At 42.7% G+C, this 18,636-nt stretch overlaps 2 protein-coding genes and 1 long non-coding RNA gene across 7 annotated transcripts in view; 2 read left to right on the top strand and 1 right to left on the bottom strand.

The window, feature by feature from the left end:
* Nucleotides 1-12,436, top strand: part of LOC127479182 (transcription initiation factor TFIID subunit 4-like) — a 145,463-nt gene extending 133,027 nt beyond the window's left edge. The window contains exon 15 of the mRNA XM_051805811.1: nt 10,693-12,436. Coding sequence (XP_051661771.1) covers nt 10,693-10,860 — 168 coding nt within the window. The 3' untranslated portion in view covers nt 10,861-12,436. The remainder of the gene's footprint in view (nt 1-10,692) is intronic.
* Nucleotides 11,703-18,636, bottom strand: part of KCTD15 (potassium channel tetramerization domain containing 15) — a 46,370-nt gene continuing 39,436 nt past the window's right edge. For 4 of the 5 annotated variants that reach the window (XM_051805831.1, XM_051805830.1, XM_051805832.1 and 1 more), the window contains exon 5: nt 11,703-15,960. In XM_051805831.1, the coding sequence (XP_051661791.1) occupies nt 15,805-15,960 (156 nt within the window). In that variant the 3' untranslated portion in view covers nt 11,703-15,804. Of the gene's footprint in view, nt 15,961-17,937; nt 18,427-18,636 lie in introns of those variants that run through there. The other variant, XM_051805833.1, reaches the window with a different exon arrangement.
* LOC127479198 (uncharacterized) lies at nt 13,849-17,969 on the top strand. Its single transcript, XR_007907498.1, has 3 exons — nt 13,849-13,860; nt 15,239-15,295; nt 17,913-17,969. It is a non-coding gene; the product is annotated as an uncharacterized LOC127479198 (long non-coding RNA).

Below are 18,636 nucleotides of genomic sequence, written 5' to 3'. Positions count from 1 at the left end.
CACCTGGGGAGTAGCAGAGGCTTCTGAAGAGCAGCAGATAATCTGACCATGCATTTTGCTGCAATTTAATTTTAAAAGGGTAAGTAGAAGCGAAGATCTAAGAACTGTGGCAGTTAAGGGGAAAAGCTGATGTGGGATTATCGAGGTGAGAGTTCAGAGAGAGCAGATGGTGAAATGGTTATAACCCACTGTACCATATGTTGCTGTGCACACGTTCAGGTAGCACATTGTATGGGCTGTGGGGAGGGATCTGGGGTCCTGGCACTGCCTTTCAGAAAGACCAAAGAGCTCTTGGAAAATTGAGTTCATCATTTCAGGCCAGGTTAATGAGAAAGGTGGAATTGGTTAAACCGAACACCAGAACTTGCCCTTCCAGAAAGGGACACCAAAAATCAGCCATAGCACACAACTGCATCTTTCCTAATTCCCAGAAAGCTTGTGTTTCAGGAAGTCTGTTTCAGGCTCGTTAGACTTGAATTTCTGGGGAAAGTATTTGAAGAAAAAACAAATTCACAGCACTTGAATTCAGACCATTGAAAACAGGTTACAATTTGATTTATGATTTTTGTAACTTTTAATCAGGGGCCAGATTTTCAAAAGAGCATGCTGTCTTATTGAGGTGCCAATGAAGTGATGAATTTGTCACTGGAAAAAACTGGAGCTTCCCTGGCTTAGAGTATGTCAGAAAACCTGACTGCTGATCTGTAATCTCTACTGTTAATACCCAGATGCTTTTTAAAGAATCTGATGTGATACCATGAAAATAGGAAGGTAAAAGATAAGAAAGAGAAAAAAGGGTTAATCAAGTCAGAAGTACTGAGAGAAGTGGAATAGTAGCAAAGAAGAAAAATGAAGGCAGAGAGTTGTGATTTGGAGTGGTGCTAAAGAGCCTCTGGGCTCGAGATTCATCTCGCATTTTATAATGCTCATGTTGTGTTGTATCATAATGCACTTGCTCCTACTAGAGCTGCTGTGCCTCCCCTCCCATTGCCAATGGTGAAAATAGGCCAGTAGCACCATTCCATGCTATGGAGCACGCCCGGAATTCCCGTGGTTTCTGCCTGGCCTCTCTCATTAAGGCAGTAATCCTCCTCTGTGCATGGAGGTCGGTGTGTGTCTGCTTGGTTGCCCTCTTCCATCATCTGTTGGGGTTCTCACATTGCTGATGATTGGCTGTGCCAGCTCCTTCCAAAGAGGGGGCATGGATTGCACTCCAGTGCCTTTTGTTTACCTTAGCCAGAAATATCCCATCTCGAGCCTCTGGTTTTGGGTGGTACTTCAGTAAAGGTTTTTCTTTTGTAATTACAACCTTCTTTTTTAATATAATATTCATGTTTGTTTTGTTTTGGGAGTGATTTGATATGAGAGACTTGTCAGTTTTGGTTTGGTTTTTTTGTTCTCAGGACCCATTAGTAATGGCTCTTCGGTGTGTATCAGCTGATTCCTGGTATTAGGTGATTTTCTACCTGTCTTAGACTTATTTCTATAATATATTTTAGTGTTTGTTTTAATTAAAATTGTTCATAATGGAGTATTTGACTTTGAGTCTTTGGTTTCTAATTTATTTTAAATAATTAATAGCTATATATATTGGGGTGTTTCTAATGAAGGAAGGGTGGTGATAGTTGTGATATTACTTCTTAAGTCTTCTTTTCTTGAGATAGTCTGAGTGGTGTCGAAACTTATTAGGATAGTCAAAATGAGAAGTTAAGAGATAACCAAGAATAGAGCTTTAAGGTCTGAAAAAAATGTTTTTCTACAGCACTCTATCTCCTCCATGATCATCTGTGAGACTGAAGACATTTATTCTTTTTAGATACTGATATGAATTGCTCAATCATTTCGTTACAGCAAGATACAGTTGGTTAAAGGATCTTCTGCAAAGTTTTTGTGATGCATTTAATTCCACTGTTTATACAGTGAGGTGGATCTGGGATAATTGTGAGTGTGTGAAAGGGTTAACTTTACCAAAAGCAAGTAAGTTTGAGGGTTTTTTTTTCAAATAGCTTAGCTTGAAATTCCAGGTTTATTCTTTGTTGTTGGCTGTGTTGCATGTAAGTGTCTTTAAAAGGTTGGTTGCTTTGTGGTGAAATGGGCTGGAGGAAGGTAAGGGTTTGGGAATTTGTGAAGTAAGAGAGGATTACAGGGTTTCCAAAGAGCAGAGCAAAGTTTAAATTGTCACTAAATATAGTGTTTATAAATTAAATTGATCTGCTTTTTATTCAAGGCTTGGCTGTCTTGTTTTGTCTAATAATGGAGAGAAAGGAAAAACCTGGATTGACATTAAGAGGTTAGAGAGCAGTATGAAGCAGAGTCTGGGGTTTGGTTTTTTTTTAAAAAAGGGATGTGAGTTCAGCAGCCGCTGAGGTTAATGCAGGGTAATGCAGAGCAATGAGAGGTGCCCTGCAGGTCACCAGGTGTGTCTGCTGTGAGTCCTGGAGAAGTGATCCTGCTGTGGGAGACAGAGAGGCAGGGGACACAGAAAAGGACTTGAGAAAGAGCCCAGCACAATGAACAGCACTGGTGACCAAGGGTTTGTCTTTGTGCTGTAGAAGGAGAAATGAAGAGCACAGGGGATGGGGGCTCCTGTGAGTTTACTGATGTCTGCAGGGAAGAAAACCCACCATGTTCCCTTTTTGGAGCCATTCTTCCAAGAGTTATTTGTGCCAATCTTAAGTTTTTAAAATATTTTCTGAACAAGCAAAACCTCTAACTTAGAAAGAGTCAAGAGTGGGACTTAGCTGTAAGAAACAGAAATGTTAAGAAATCAAGAACTGAATGGCTGAATGATTTGCCTTCTTCTCCCTGCTGAACTCTGTCAGCTCTCCCTAATGTCTGAAACGCACCAGACTTAATTATATTCCATGATATTTGCAGTAATAGAGTGTTAGCTGTCTTCCACCTTTTATTTACAAATGTTAATGTCTTGTTTCCTGTACACTGGACTGTGTTCTGACATTGTGTTTATCCTGCAAGCTGAAGGTATTAGCATTTAGGGCTTAATTTTATTGCCACTCAATCCAGAGATAACCACCTTGCCTGCTTTGTTTTGGTTTGTGTAATGGGCTGGGTGTACAGGGGAGGGCCCTGTGCTCCCCTCAATCCACAGAGGAGGAGAGGTGATTACAGGGAAAGGTTTATAGTGCATTCTATCCAGGATTGAAGTCCTACAGGGCTGGTAGATTTGGGGGTAGTTTTGCCCTTTGTTTGGCAAGTGGGGTGTAAAGGCACTCGACTGGCACTTGCACAGCTGCTGGGAGGGAGCGAGGTGGCCAACGGTTTCAAACACAATTATTATGAAGTCTGGGTGTTATACATCATAATTAGGCTTAAGAACTGAAAGTCAGTTGAGATGAATGAGGGCAATTCATGCTCTCAAAGTTGAGGAAGTGATTTTGTGTATAAGATTTGGATGCTTTTCTCTCTGTCTCCTGCTCTTCCCCCCTCCCCTGGGAGGATGGCAATGTATGGAACAGCTGTGATAGCCGTGTCTCCCTGGCACAGGTGACAGACAGCACGTGTTAGTGCTGACTTTTGCTTCAGCAAAACCAGCTATAAATGAATCTAGTCCCCTACAGTTGTTCTGTTCGCTGTGTATTCAGCAAGAGAAAGACCAAAAAGCAGCCTTTACTGGATAGTGATTATGTATCTTTTAATTAGATATTTAAACAATTAATTTTTATGGTGATACGTGTCTAGAGATTGACGGATATCGAGAATATTTTAATTATTTTAAGTTTCTGATTTAATGAAAGCCACAGTCTTACAGGTTAGAAAAGAAATGGCCACCCACTATGTAAAACTGAGATAGTTTCAAACTAATATCAAGGATATTAGAGAAAATTCAGATGGGAATCAAATATGTCTCAAGGAAAATGTGAATCCTGCAAGCTGGACTGTAGGGCTGCTCCCGAAGTTGGTTTGACATTTCTTGACTCCTAGTGAGAGAGAATGTAGGGATGTACAGCCTGACTAGGCTGGAGTAAGACAGGCAAGTCCTTAAAAAAAGCCTCAACAGAACAACACAAAACAAAACAAGAAAAAAACCCCTATGCTAATACTGAAAGATGAGAAGGGAAAAGCACCACAATGCTTGAAAAATAACAATAAAAAAATTTGGCAGGATTAGTATTTCAAAGGGAGCAGCACTTGATTAAACATTTGGAAAGCATGGGAGGAGAAACATTCCAAGCAAAATGAAAATATACATGTATGATGGAAACAGGATAAATAGAATATTCCACTTATAATTACCACGGGAAGAATGCAGCCCAAACTTGGGAATTCTTAATCAGGTAAAATTGTCATTGCTTTTAAGTCCAATTAAGGCAGTGGATTGTGATAGGTGTGAGATGTTTGTGGATAAAGATGTTGGCAGGACCTAGAGCTTCACTGAAGAGCAGGTCCATGAACAAAGGAAATAAAAAGACCCAGAACTTGCACCACCAGCAAGTTGTGAGTGTGTTGCAAGAAGTCGGAGGACGCAAAGAAATGTGTTTTTATCAGATACCAAGTGGGGAGTGAGGGGTACCAAAAGATCCTGGAGAGGGTACAGGTCTCTGCAGAATGCAGAGCTGTACTCTGTGCAGGAAAAACTTGAGCTTTTCTTGCTCACATCAATGCAGAGTTTGTTCAGACACCACATGGATACACTGGTTGAGAAGTGGAGATTAGTTGCAGTCTGGTTCCTACCTGAGAGTGACCTACTGAGGACTGGGCAGCTGAGCACCCATCTCTCTTGAGCAGGTAGATGTCATAGCCCACAGCTGCCTTACACCTCATTTCATCATTTGTTTCCATTGGGGCAGATTTCTCTTCTTCCCAACTAGTTTCTCCCTGAAATGCCTCAGAGTCTGCCTTTTGCCCCTGCCCTCATTCAGCTGGGGGAGAAATGCTGTCTCAGAGGGAGGAATTAGGTGGTCAGGTTGGGATAGATGCCCAGTTCCCTCATCTGGAAGATTTTGGTATGATGCTGCTTTACAAAGCAGGTTTTTTATTATAATACTTGCATATGTGACTTGTCTTAGTGTAATAAAGGCAAAGAGCAGGTACATATAAAGTGTTCTGCTTGTAATGGCAGCCCATTTCTTTGGGTTCAAATAACATCAGGTAATTATAAACTGAAGTGATCACATCTGAAGAAAAAATTTTCACTGTATCCATGACTTAGTATGATTTACCTTCCCCTTATTATTTCTTAATTTCAAAATTACTGCATGCTGTCTTTGAAATGTTGCAATTGTGTTGGTATTTGAAGTACCTGTAAGTACTTGTGCAAATCAGTTTTTCTGATGTTTGTCTGCAGGGTGAGGTGTGTGTTTATGTGCCCAGGGGAAAGGAGATGCATTTGCATCCAGAAGGGTGTAGCAAGTGAACCTGTGCCAAAACAGAGTCTGTAGGAACAGTTGCACTAAAATAGTACAGGGTAAAAAATGTTGGCAAGGGAAAATAACCAGCTTCCGAAGGGAGAATGGGATCCAATGCTCCCTGTAAATGCTGCTCATCTGAAGGCCTAAATGATAGCTTTTGGTGATGAATCTTTCTAGACAGTTGTAAAGCCACTATGTTGTGCATACGAAGATGCACGGTGTTTCTATAGATATAATTATATTTCATATAGAATTGTTAGTCTTTGAGGTGCTGACGAACAGTTATTACTTTTCTGTACTTTAGGGGCATCCTAATTTAAGGATGTTTCAGTGAAATCATTACTATTAGCCTCAGTAGGTGTTGAATTAAACCCTAATTTATGTGGGACAGCTAATCATACGTAATATTATACCTGTTTTTCATGTGCCTCTCAGCCAAAGATCTAATAGCATTTTATGCAAGTAAACATAATTGCTGCAGAATATCTCCAGAATGTTTCTTGTGATTCAAGGCCTCTTATTCATCAGAGCACACTAACAGATACCTTATCTTCCCACTCCTCTGCAGCACACGGAGCTCGGAGGGGCGGAATTCCTGATGTGTTTTACTCCATAGGTAGCTGGGCTCTGAACTGTTGTGGTGGGATTCCCACTCTCAGGCAGGTCTGCCACAAGGATGAGCCGTGTAGCCTGGGAAGAAACCCAGCGGATCTTTTATCATTATTGCCTTGTCTGTGGCTCTCAGAGAAGCAATAGCCCAGATCAAGACTCTGTTCAAAGGAGAGATGTCAGGACTGAATTGTTTTCTGGTGAAGGAAGGATGGATAAAATATTAAATGCAATCTTCTATTTGCCTTTATCTTTCTGTTCCCTGACAAGAATATTGCACTGTATTTCCATGGTTCTGTAATTCAAAAGCTGAAGGTCCACAGGTTTGGGGAAATAAATGATTTAATTGTTCAACAGTAGAAATCGTTGTTATAAAAATAAATGGAGATTTTATATTACATATGCTTTCTTATGTGAAAGCACTTCTGTCTCGAGCAGGGAACAGCACACTTTGGGGAGTTACCTGGTTTCATTTCCGTCCACCTGCTGCTGTAATTATTGTAATTTAATGCACAAAGACACTTCTACTTTCTGAGCAGTGGGGGAGTTTGCCCGTGAATATCTTGGAAGAGGTGTGTCTGTCTGAGTCCTCTTTCCCAGTAGCCTTTAAACCTTTTGGGAAATACAGATGAAATCCAGTGATGGGGCCCAGCAGAAGGGGGACAGAGGTAGGAAGGAGCTTGAGATTTTAAGTTTCCACAGCTTCCGTGTGAACTGTTGGCTTGGGTGCAGGAAGAGAGACGTGCTGAGCTCACCAGAGAGGAACAGACTGCACTGTGAGCTCTGGGGCACATCTGGCCTGGGGCCACACGTTCCTGGGTGGCTGAGGAGCCCCTGAGCCTGCAGGGTCACCCTGGAGGACCCACCCGTCCGTGAGGATGGGAGAGGAGCCAACCATGGACGAGTTCCCAGGCAGTTTGAGAGGGGTGAAGGCTTGGGAGGCAGGGGCAGTTTGTGGTTGGTGAAGGGTAGCAGACTTAGAGGTAAGAGGTGATGAACCCTCTGTAAAGGAGCCACGTTTGCTGGGGTCAGCAGCACCAGAGAACTGTGGCACAGCTGTCAGAAATGAGGCTTCGTTGGCTTCTCTGTGCACAGAATTTGCTTTAACATCTGCCCTGTCACTGTGAGAGCGTGTTTCTGGGGCAGAGTGTTGTATATTTACCTACTGATCTACCAAGTCTTTGGTCAGTGTTTTATTCTGAACTGTTTATATTTCTCTTTGCCAACAGCATGAGTTTTCTCAGAGGAAAATCCTGAAAATAGCAAACAGGCTGAGAAGGGTGGCCCAAATCTTGTGTCATATCTGGCATAAATCCAGAATTGCTTCAAAATGTTTATACTGAACCAGTAATTACCTTTATTCTTCTGAAGCCATCATTTCAAGCTAGGTAGTAGCTTCCAAAAGTTGAATTAAGCTGGACAGTCCAACACTGTTATTTAAAATATTGTGAGCTCTCTACCCATCAGCTGTTGGGGTGCTGAAGAGCATTAAAGCCTGTTGAAGTGGACAGACTCTGCTGTTTCAGTGGGTCTTGGGTTGGAGGTTAATGCTAATAGATCTTTGGCTGAGAGGCACATGAAAAACAGGTATAATATTACCCACCAGGGTGGGTACAAACTCCTGTATCTGATTTGCCATGGATTGATTTTCTCTTCAGTCCTGGTGAGAGCAGGAGTTGGGGGCAGTGTCAGGAAAGCCCCTTGCACCCACCTCCCTGGAGGCCTGTGAGGAACGGGTGGAGCACAAGATGATTTGGTTGCTCTCTGCTCTTTCCTTGCTCTGCCGTGGGGTTTGCAGCTGCCCAGTTCAAGGCAGTCACCAGTCACTTGGTGTGGTCCAAGAAGGGATTAAAGGAGAAAGGAGAGGAGGCAGTAAAAGGAGAGGCTGGGATGGAAGGGGACAGGAAGTCACCATAACTCATGTACGTGAGCAGTCTCAAAACGAAGAGCAGAGTGTTCTATATAAATTAAATGTGGTTTTTCCTGGCTCGAATGTCTTAAGTTTTCCTAAAATTATAACTAGAATTTCACTGATACAAAAACTAGTATTGATGTGTAGTTGTGTGTGTGTGTGATTTGGGAACAGGACACAGAGGATGTAAACAATTTACAACCATTTGTTCTTTTATTAGCGCTTTTATCTGTGTAACTCTGATTAGTTGCCATAGATACAGACAACACAGGGTTTGTCTGGGTTAATGAAAAGTCTCCCATGCTGATAAAAAATGTGTGATTTTTCTTGAGAAAATTCTGAATTACTTCAATTTCACTATTCTTGGCGATGATTTTCAACTATATTTGAATTCATGTATACAATTAAATAGTTGTGGCATTTAGTAGTCTCCTTTTCTCATACATAGCATGTGCAGAATAATTTTGAGTACAATGCAGTACTAAAGAGATTGGTCTTTAGTGATTGACATATGTCAATATTATATACTAACAGATATAAGTTACTGTTTTGTCAGCTTACAGATGTGCTTCTGTATTTCTAAAATAATTTTTATTATTTTTTTCCACCTTGTAAAACAACTCCAGAACACGATCAGGTAGCTGATGGGCTCACAAGTGTGGTTACCAATGTGCACAGCTTCATATCACGTTTGGTTGTGTTCTTCCTACGTAACAGTTCAGTATCTCAAGATAAAAGAATGAGTGTGACTTGGCACATCTTAATTCCAGCTACTCTGTCCAAATAGAGAGCAGTTACTTGCTGTAAATGTAACTCAACTGATTCAAGAAATAGTTTCATATGAAGAAAAATTTTAAAAATTGTTTAGCTTTTTTGTTACTATTTGGTAAGTGTGTGTGGGATGCTTCTAGTCCAGAATGCTATGGACACTGGTTTCTAAGGAGTTCAAGGTGGTCACATTTCTTTCAAGTGTGTTTGTCACTGTCCAGGTCCTGTAGTCAGGATGAATCTGAAATAAGTAGTACTGTGGGCAGGGGAGAGATGCACCATGGGGGGAACAGAGAAGAAGGAAAAATATTTTTGAGTCAGCTTGATTTAAAATAAATATATACACAGTGGTTTCTTGAAGGGTTAGAAAGAGTGGGCACAGCCCTGGCAAAGTGGGTGTGTGGTCAGGGTGCAGCTGGGAGGCAGGTTAAGGGTCGATGTTGTTCCAGCCTGTGGAAGGTGGTGAGTTAAGGGTTTAAATGATCCTTTTTCTTTCAGGAATGCAAAGGGTTTTGGTGTAAAGGCTGAACTCGGAGCACCAGTAAATACATGGATTATGCACTGGGCATGTGTCTGGCTCCAGCAGAGATGAGCAGCCCCTGCAGCTGCAGCTGCTTTCCTGTGAGCAGGGAGGGTCGTGCTCAATCAATTAATTAACACAAACTACTCCACACTGGAGGACAGAATCCCTCAGCTCAGATGCTCACGGTGCTCAAAGGTTGTGGGCTTCTCCCACTATTCCCTGCAAGCTGAGCCACATTCACTGCACTCCATTAAGCCTTTTGTGTTTGTGGTTACAGAACAGGATTTGCCCCACTGCTGCAATTTAATAAGCAGGTATAGGAGAACTAACATGGATGGTGCAGTTCTGCAAGGAGTCTGACTGACTATGGTACACAAGAGGAAGAGTGCCATGTCTCAGCAGACCATAAATGCTTCCCCTACAACCTTTCAGTAGTAAAATTACCCTTAACTGTGTACTTAATGGCTGGAGTGAAGATCCTAGAATAAGTATTTCCCGGGGAAAGAAAGGTAGGTTTGAGCAGCACTAAGTAAATTTGGGGATATTAGAAGTACTGAAAATTTTACCAGATGTCTTACAGGTTTGAAACATAGCTTAAATCTTTTTAGAGATTAAACCCTATTTTTCTAAGTTAGAACAGTTTATTTTGCTACAAACCAATTGGAATTAATAAAAACAATGGACTCCTACAGATGAAAAAAGAACTGTATGTGTGGACCAGGTTTCAGTTTAAACTCCATGAGACTGCAGAGGCTGTAATCAGGTCCTTTCCATTTCTAAACATTCAGATTCACAGCGTCCTTAGGGCCCAGTTTGGGAATTTTTTCTCCATATACAAAGTCAGGATGAGGTATTCAGTAATTCAGTACCTATATACCAATTAAAAAAATATATAATTATTTAATATAGCTGTAGAAGCCAGTATACTAATGTTTGTCTTTATCATCACACAATGTCTAAGTCTTCGTGATCTTTTTATTGAATTTTTGGTTGTCTGCTCGAGTTGAGAATCTCCCCCCACTGAGCCCTTTTCTTCAGCAGACCCAGAGGACAGAGCTGGGGTCCCCTGTGGGACCTGCACCTGCAGAGTAGCAACATCCAAATATGCCACTCACCTGTTTCCAGTGCCGGGATGTGCAGGAGGATGGTGCACACATGGCTTTATCTGCTGCAAATAGCTTGGTCCTCAAAAGGCTCCTGAATTTAAACTGGTCAAATACATCTACAGGGAACATGACTGTAGCAGGAGAACTGGACAGATCTGTCCTGAGTTGTAAGTGAACAAGGTGTTGTCTCACATGTTTGCACTTGAGTTCTTTACTCGCGTTAACTTGGTGAAACGCAGTAGAAAGAATAATGATAAAAAACATTACATGTAATGCTTTGAGAATGAGGCTCAGTAATCCACTGAAGATGTTTAAAAGAATCCAGCAGTCAGCAGCTGTAAACCTGAGCATGAGGGAACTCTTCACTGCTGCAGGACTTACGAGTTTGCCGTGTTTTCTTTGCAGGGTCTCGGTGTGTCTGGTGGGAGTCAGGCTGGCCTGGGCACTGCTTCCCCCAGGCAGTATCCACGACAGAAAATAACACGTGTAAACCTCAGGGACTTCATCTTCTACATGGAACAGGAACGAGAAATGAGCCATTCTCTCCTGCTCTATCGAGCTCTGCTTAAATAAAGCCAACAGTTGTACTGATTGCTCCATACAGAAGCTCAACTCGCATTGAAAGCTGTCATTTTAATGTGCCTTCTATTTTTTTCAGAAGTCAATGTTCCAGTAATTTTGTTTTCTAAAATTGTCAGACACATGCAATAAATTTCCTTTATGTAAAAAAAAAAAATAATATAAAAACCACCAAAAAAAAAAGTGCAAAAGGTTTTAAAATGTTAACTCCACAGACATAACCAACATCCAAGTCTTGCTCCATTTGGCCATTTTAGGTAAGGCTGAAGTAGCTGGTGTTGCAGTCACACAAATGCAAGGCTGCTGCAATGGCTCACCTAAAGGATATCCTGGCCAGGACTGGGACAGGTGACAGGACTGGGCCCACCCCTGGTCTGTGTGTTCACCTGCGGGGTTGGGCTTTCCTTCTTCGTTTACTGGCGCTGTCTCACCAACCATGGTGATACCTGGTGTTGTTTTAGCTTAGTTATGACGGCGGTTTTTTGCACAGCCAAGAGACTAGCACACTCTCACAAATTCTATATATTTGGGATTTTTGCTTTTACTGCACAGCTCATTTCCTGAGCCATTTGCTGAACCAAATCCTAAGTGTATGAAGTCTGTGTGCTTGGGTCTCAGCTGAGTTACCTTGACTAGCTTCCAGTTGTTTTCTAAACCCCTTCGACCTTTTGTGCATTTGTAGCAGCTGGTTAGTAACATGATTCAAAGCTGGGTTTTATTTTCTAAAAGATGTTAATTTATTTATTGCAAAGAGTATGGTTTAATGGTGGTTTTAAAAGAGAGTATTGTTCAGTAAAGATTTTTAGAGTATTCTATATGGATTTTTAAAGCCGCTCTAAAGGTTTTTGGAGGTCGGTTCCACTCTGGGACTGGTGAGAATCCCGGTGCCACCAGGGGTGGCGATGCCTTGGATTCCAGTCCCGGGGGGCTCATGAACAGGCTTTAAGCATAAGGAATAGTTGTAAGTAGCTAAAAGGTGGGAGGAATGCTTTTTAAATGCTTTGCTGAAGCGGAATTCTGGGCCCACACCAAAGCCGAGCGAGGTCAAGTGTGAGTCTTTAAATGGGGATCGGAGAGGAGCAGTCACAGGCAGGTGGGCACAAGTTGTATTTCAGACTTTTAACAGTGTTACCAGTCACCACGGAAGGGAGACATTTGCTTATTTATCTTTTCCATTTTTACTATGTTATGCTTGCCACTTTTTTGAGGCAATATTTTTTTTTTTTTGATGGGAAACCATAGCAAAAGCACAAATAGAACTATTTGTCCAATAGTTTTAAAAACAAAGGTTTTAATTATTTTTTAAGGTTTATGAAAAGCAGAAGAAAATTTATACTGCTGCTATTTAGCCAAAAGATTATTCATAAGGTATTTAAGGCCAGGAAGTGTAAAGTTATGTTTTAAATGTATTGATAATTTGTACATATTGTTTATAAAGGCCTTGTGTTTATTAGAGTTACGTTATTTTGATGATTTCTGTACATACTCGTAAATACCCCCAATTTGTGTGAAAACATACTCCCTTATTTGTACTTATTTTGTAAAGAAATAAAACAATTTACTAAAGTAACACATCGAGTGACATACAGTATTAATTTATCAAACATGAATTTCACATTGTCTTGTAGTTCTTTAGCACTGGTCAGAAAACATTTTGCATCAAAATATTAACAGAATACCCACGAAGAAATATCAAAACCCAAATACTTCAATGTTTTGTTGTGCTGATTCTTATCCTTTGTGAAACATCTAATAAAATTGTCAACAAACCTCGATGCCATTAGCACAGAGAATGGATGCACTCAGCAGTTGCTTTCTGGGGAGCCACGAGTCCAATAAGCACAACAGAACATTCTCCTTCCCTTTCTGCCTGCGCTGGCAAAGTGCTGGGGAGGGCTCGTGCCTGTGGGGCCACGGGGTCAGTGCTCGGCAACAGCGAATCAGAACAGTTGGGTTCAATCGAATTAGGCAAAAACCAGGCTCAGCTCCTCGGCCTCCGCAGCAGAAACATCTGCTGGCTGCACACACAGGGCCTCGCTGCAGTGGCTGTGGCATTCTGAAACCTCTCTTAGCCAAGCTGAGCAGTGTTCTTCATTAAGTTGCGTTACTATGGTTTAAGGCCAGAAGTAAAAATTCAAATCAGTTTTCGTTGATATTGCTGCCTAAACATACAGGGAAATAAGTAAAAAAAGATATAAATGAAACTGTAATAATCTTTAAATAAGTGACCTGAAGTTACTAACTAAAAGAACATGTCCTAGCTTAACAGTTTTTTTTTTTAAAGGCATTTTTCTTCTAAGAAATTGATTGTTTCCACATGTCTTCCTTGCCTTGGTGCTATTTTGCAGTCAATGCTGTGATGTCATGGTTCAAACTTTCCGTCTCGAGTTTCACATTTAACTCGGCTGGTGCAGCCTGGAACCCTTTCCAGTGCCACCTCAGCAAAGCTGCCCCAAGTACTGGAGCTGCTTCATTGAGCCATAAAAAAAACACAGTAAACACCAAACTGAGGAAAAACCAACCACAAATAATTCCAATGTCCTACACGTGTCCAGAAGCATCATCCCCCCCGGTGCCGTGAGAGCTGCCCACGGGTGCTCAGCGCCCGGTCCTGCGGGCAGAGAGCCCTGCGGAGCTGGGCAGGCCTGGCCGAGCACCAGGGGCAGGGTTGGGCCCCTGTGATCCAATGTCCCCTGGAGGGTCCCCTTTGCTCCCTGGCTGAGGTAAGAACAGGAGGGGATGCGCTGCCAGAGCCGCTGCGAGTGCCACTCACCCTGGTCAGGGCGGCAGGGTGGATACAGGAAAAACAGGAACCTGAACAGATTAGTTAAGGATACTTTGGACTGAAAGGGAACTCAATGTATGAAAGTAATAAATAAAAAGACTTTTTTTTTCCTTTCTGTGAGACATGGCTACATCAAGCTGAATGGAGCTAAAGGCTGGAGAAGACACAATCAAAAATTCTCACCTCTTTCAAACAACATGGGAGATACAGTGAGTGTTCCACCCTACGTGCTTATTTTTGTTCGTTTACTTTACAGAAATGTTTATGGCATGAAGTACTGTATAAGAAATGTGCATACACAAATACATGACAATTATACGTTAAGTTCTTTACAATATTAAATGTATAATATACAATTCTACAGATATCTTACATACAAAGGTGAATGTTGTGCCATATATTCAAATATGGCAATGCCTAGCGACTTTAGAATGTCGTACAAGTATAAAACCACAAAATAAAATAACTTTACAACTCTTAAAGTAGACAGATTTGCTCAACTGTTCTGCTAAGGTAGCAGGCCAACCGGCCAGGATCGCCATCAGAGATTTCTGAGTTGGGTGACCAAGGTGAGGAAACCTGCAGAGGTCTGATTTTCCATGGACAGGTATCCAGCCCTTTTCCAAAAATTAGACCCCTGCCTAGATTGTTCCTTGGATAGTCAGTACAGCTCATCGCTTTTGAAAATATTAGTCTTAAATGTGACTTTTTAAATTTTGCCTGATTGCAACCAACTGGCACTGAAGAACTGTCGACCACCTAATACTCTCTCCCTTGCTCTATATGGCCGTATTTAAGCATCTAAAAAGAGTTTAATTGAAATTCAGCATCTACAACAGTATTCTATAAATTAATGTGGGAGAAACTAAATTGTGATGAACACATGAATTAGTTATTGAGGACCCAATCATGCTGAACAGCAACAAACAGGATTTCGCAGAATGCTATTTATAACCTCGCGCCTGCGAACGCGGCACTGCCTCCTGAGTTAGGGAGCCCTGGGAGTCGATGCCAATTCCTGGCAGTAGCAGGACCCTCCTGCAGACCCCTGACTTCGTTACAGAGAAAGGTACACAGATAGAGGGCGGCTACAGAACTAATATTTTAATAATAATTTAAATTAATAAAACAATTTAAACCAAAGGCGGCCTGCTTTCATCCGACAGTGGCAGTACAGGGTTTTAACAGCTCTTTGCAAGAATTCCAGACCCATAAACAGTTAGGCCTGTCCAAAATTCTTACACTTTCCTCCTAAATGTGGGCTTCTAACATGGTTAGTAAATGATTAACGAGGGGTGGCAGAGCTTGCTTGGCAGAACCACGTTTCTTTGATGATGCAAAACTTATAAACAGTTTCTGTGTCAAAACAAGACTGGCTTTAAGAGAGCTACAGCTCCGTGTCGGGTATGTGACCCTTGTGTGATGGTGGATGGCATTTTATTTTGTGCTTCCAGATCCCTACTGTTGCAAAAATCGGCCTTCTCTAACTTTTTGTCACTTTTTTTGTTTGGTTTGTGTGGGGTTTTTAGTACTGAGCACCAGTTGACTATAAATTGGTCCTTTTCTGATTCTGGATCCTGTCCACAGAGAGAGACTTCAGTTGGAAATGTCGTATAAAAATAAGCCATTTGCTAGTGTGGGTGAGTACAATCACAGAGGTGCCCCGTGGTGCCTGGAGGTGTAAAGCACGTCTGATATGGAGGTGTGGCAGTCAGGGAAGAGTCTCAGTGCAGTTTTTAGCGTTCCATCTTCCTCTCACAGACGTCCACGTGTCACAGCACTGGGGTGTCCCTGGGAAGGCTGGCAGAACCACAGCTCCTGCTGATCCATCCCACTGCTTTAACTGGTCTTTGCAGAAGTCCAGTCCAGTGCAGGGTCAGGGGGTTAGAAAGCTTTGCCTGTTCCACAGCAGTGCTGTTGAGCCATCCCAGAGACCTGCTGTGCTGAGCACTCGGGAACTCCACCGTGACAAACGGACAACTGGCTTCTCAAATGCATTTCGTGGCTGGCTATGTGACAGGTAGTTTCAGAATACCACTAATTGGCAACATAAAGTCCAAGTCTGTTTGCTAATACTGTTTTGCAAATCCTTAGTGTTTCACATAAGGGACTATTAAACACTTCTACGGTTACAAAGGGGGTACAGGGAGGGTCTAGTCCAGGGGCTCCTGTTTTATTCTGATTGTTGGGGTGGGTTGTGGTCGTCTGTCTTCGCGACACAGCACGTATTCACTGAACTGAGAGGAATCCACCCCACCACCACAGGAAGCTGCCACGGTAAATCCCTTCTGAAATAATCTTTCGAGCACCTGCAGTGTGGGGGGGAAAAAATCAGATTAATATTTAGCAAATTTCGGTGATAAAAGCAGTCAGAAGCACCAGATCTAAATGATGGATTTAGTCTTTCCAGTCCTCATTGTGAATGAATATTATTCAGCTATAATTCTATAACTTATTGTTAAATGACTATACTGTGATTAAAGTCTCGCTCTCAGCAAACCTCTGTAGAAAACAAAAATTAATCAAAGAAATAAGCACTCTGCAGAGCAGCTTAGTACATTATATAGTAAAATACTGGACTGTGGTGATATTGATGGTATCTCTTACTGCTTATAGAAAGCAACATCAGGTTTAAGTTGTTACAAGAAGTGCCCATAATTCATTAGTAATATGAACAATTTTACAGAGAGGGGATGAAAAGGTCTTCCTTGGCAGATGAAAATGTATCAAGAGCCTGAATGACACATCCACCAGATTTTCCTGGCAATGGCAGCTGTTCTCCCTCACTGGAAGGGAGGGCTGCTGGTAGCAAAGCATGGCAGGGATGGGACACAGAGCCAAGACATGGACAATAGGGAAATATTCTGGCCCAAGAAAGAGGTTAATCTGTATTGCCCAAATATGTATTTTTTCTTTCTCCTCCTAAAGAAAAGTTGGTGCAATTTAGATGCATGAATTTAAGGAACCCAGAGGCAACTTTAATTTCTGTGACTGTCACACAGCACATTTCCCCAGGACATGCTGATCTTGGCAGTGTGATCGGGCCGTGTTTTCACATGCGTGAGCGTGTTGATATTCGGTTCCCAGCAGAGCAGGACACGCACAGGCTTCTCCCAGAGTTAGGTGAGGGCAGATGCCAGATCCTCCTTTGGCAGATCTGCAGTGCAGGACCCACCAGAGGAGACGCCGTGGTGCTTCCCTAGTGCAGGGCAGCAGCCTGGAAGAGCGGCTCCTGTGGTTTTCTGTGTGATAAATGCTGTCAAGGGAGCGGCCTGTGCTGTTCTCCAAGGGCCTCACCCAAGGTACTGCTTCCATTGCTGCAGCACGTGGGAAGTGAACTGGTGGTTTACTGAACCTGATGGCCTTGGCCACACCAGCATCCCCATGTGACAGCCACCCTCAGCAACAGGGACCAAGCCACTTGTTCACTCAGCCTAGAGAAGTGTCTAAGCAACATACCCACCTTTGGCCCACTTTCATGGGCACAGGTTGTAGAAAGAATTTAATTTCTTTTTCAGTTCCAGCGGCCCCCTGAGCACACCAGCAGTCACACTGACTTTGGAGACTGCACTCCAGACCACTGCCCTCACCCTCACACACAGACCCACGTGAGGCCACAGTGCATTTCTTAGTGCAAAGCCTGAATGTTGGCTTTGTTTTTTCCAGGAACATGATTTCAGAAGAACAGCTGTGTCTGAGGTGGTGTGGCAGTGCAGTGCAAACCACGGCAGCATCATTTGCTGGCTTTCATCTGTTCAGTCCCTCCTTAGAGGCTGCCTGTGCTAACCATCTGCACCCAACCCAGGGTTTGGGTTTTCAGTGGTAACTAAAACATTTTACTTTTGCTCCCCTGGCTGCTAAGGACGGGCAAAGGAAAGAGGCTGCTCCAGCACAGCTCTGCCTGAGCCACGCCGAGTGTGCTGCAAATCAACTTGCCTGAGGAGCTCTGCCTGGCCTTGGGACACGGGGACTTAACGTTCTCAGCAAGTCACATCTGCCAAATCTCCCTGACTTTTGCCCTGATTTTTACATACTCTACACAGTAAAAAAGTTGTAGAACTGAAAGATCAAAAAACAACACCAGAGTATGGAAGAATAATGAACTGAGAGAGATGAAAAGAAGGGGCAGGAGAGTGGGTTATCAAAATACATTTAAAAGACAGAGAGAGAAAGCTTTCATCTCCCTTATTTGTCCGGGCTGTGTGGGCTCTGTAGGACAGAAATAGGGTGCAGACACTGACACTTGTCCCTCCTCACAGAGGAAGGCAGGAGGAGTCTGAGACGGAAGGAGAAACAAGACATCAGCAGGCTGGGAGTGTATTTTGAGTGTATTGTGTATTATGTATCACTGCTCTTAGCCCTGGCAAGATGAAGATGAGAGACAACCCAGCCACGGGAAAGGAGGCTTCTCCCACTGAACTGGATAGTGGAACAGAGGATTGACAGCTAAGATTTCTGAGAGAGACGGGACTTCAAAATCCTTGCTAAAAACTTTTAAAAATCAATTTGCTTGTAAGACAAAACAAGCACGGGGGTGCCCTTGGCTTGCCTCAGACCAAAGCTATGGAAGGCTGCATGTTAACATAGGATTCTTTTTCACTGAGCCTGCTCTCTGCACACACACAGTCCAGGTAGACATTGCACCTCAGAGCACCGCGCGGAACAAAGCGATTCGTTTGTGCTCGGTACGTGCTGGAAGGGCACACTGCAGGCCACAACCCAGGGTTAGAAACCCATCATCAATTTTCTCAGCACGAACCAAAACAGGCCAAATCCTGTAAACAATGCAGAGAATGTTTAAATATTGCAGAGTTTTCAGTGTCACTTGGATGAGGCCGAGCTCAGGTCTAAGAGCAAGGCTCCTGCAGGGCTGCCCTGGGTGCTGGGCACTGGTTTGCACACACTGGCACGTGCACAAGACTCAACAGCATTTTGAATGTGGACAGGTTTAAATTCCACTTAAGAGAATTTGACTCTACGCACAT

Source organism: Manacus candei, unplaced genomic scaffold (genome assembly GCF_025592945.1).
Source record: "Manacus candei isolate 608988 ecotype Guabito, Panama unplaced genomic scaffold, ASM2559294v1 h1tg000065l, whole genome shotgun sequence".
Classification (NCBI taxonomy): Eukaryota; Metazoa; Chordata; class Aves; order Passeriformes; family Pipridae; genus Manacus; species Manacus candei.
This window is presented reverse-complemented; position numbering and strand designations above follow the sequence as displayed.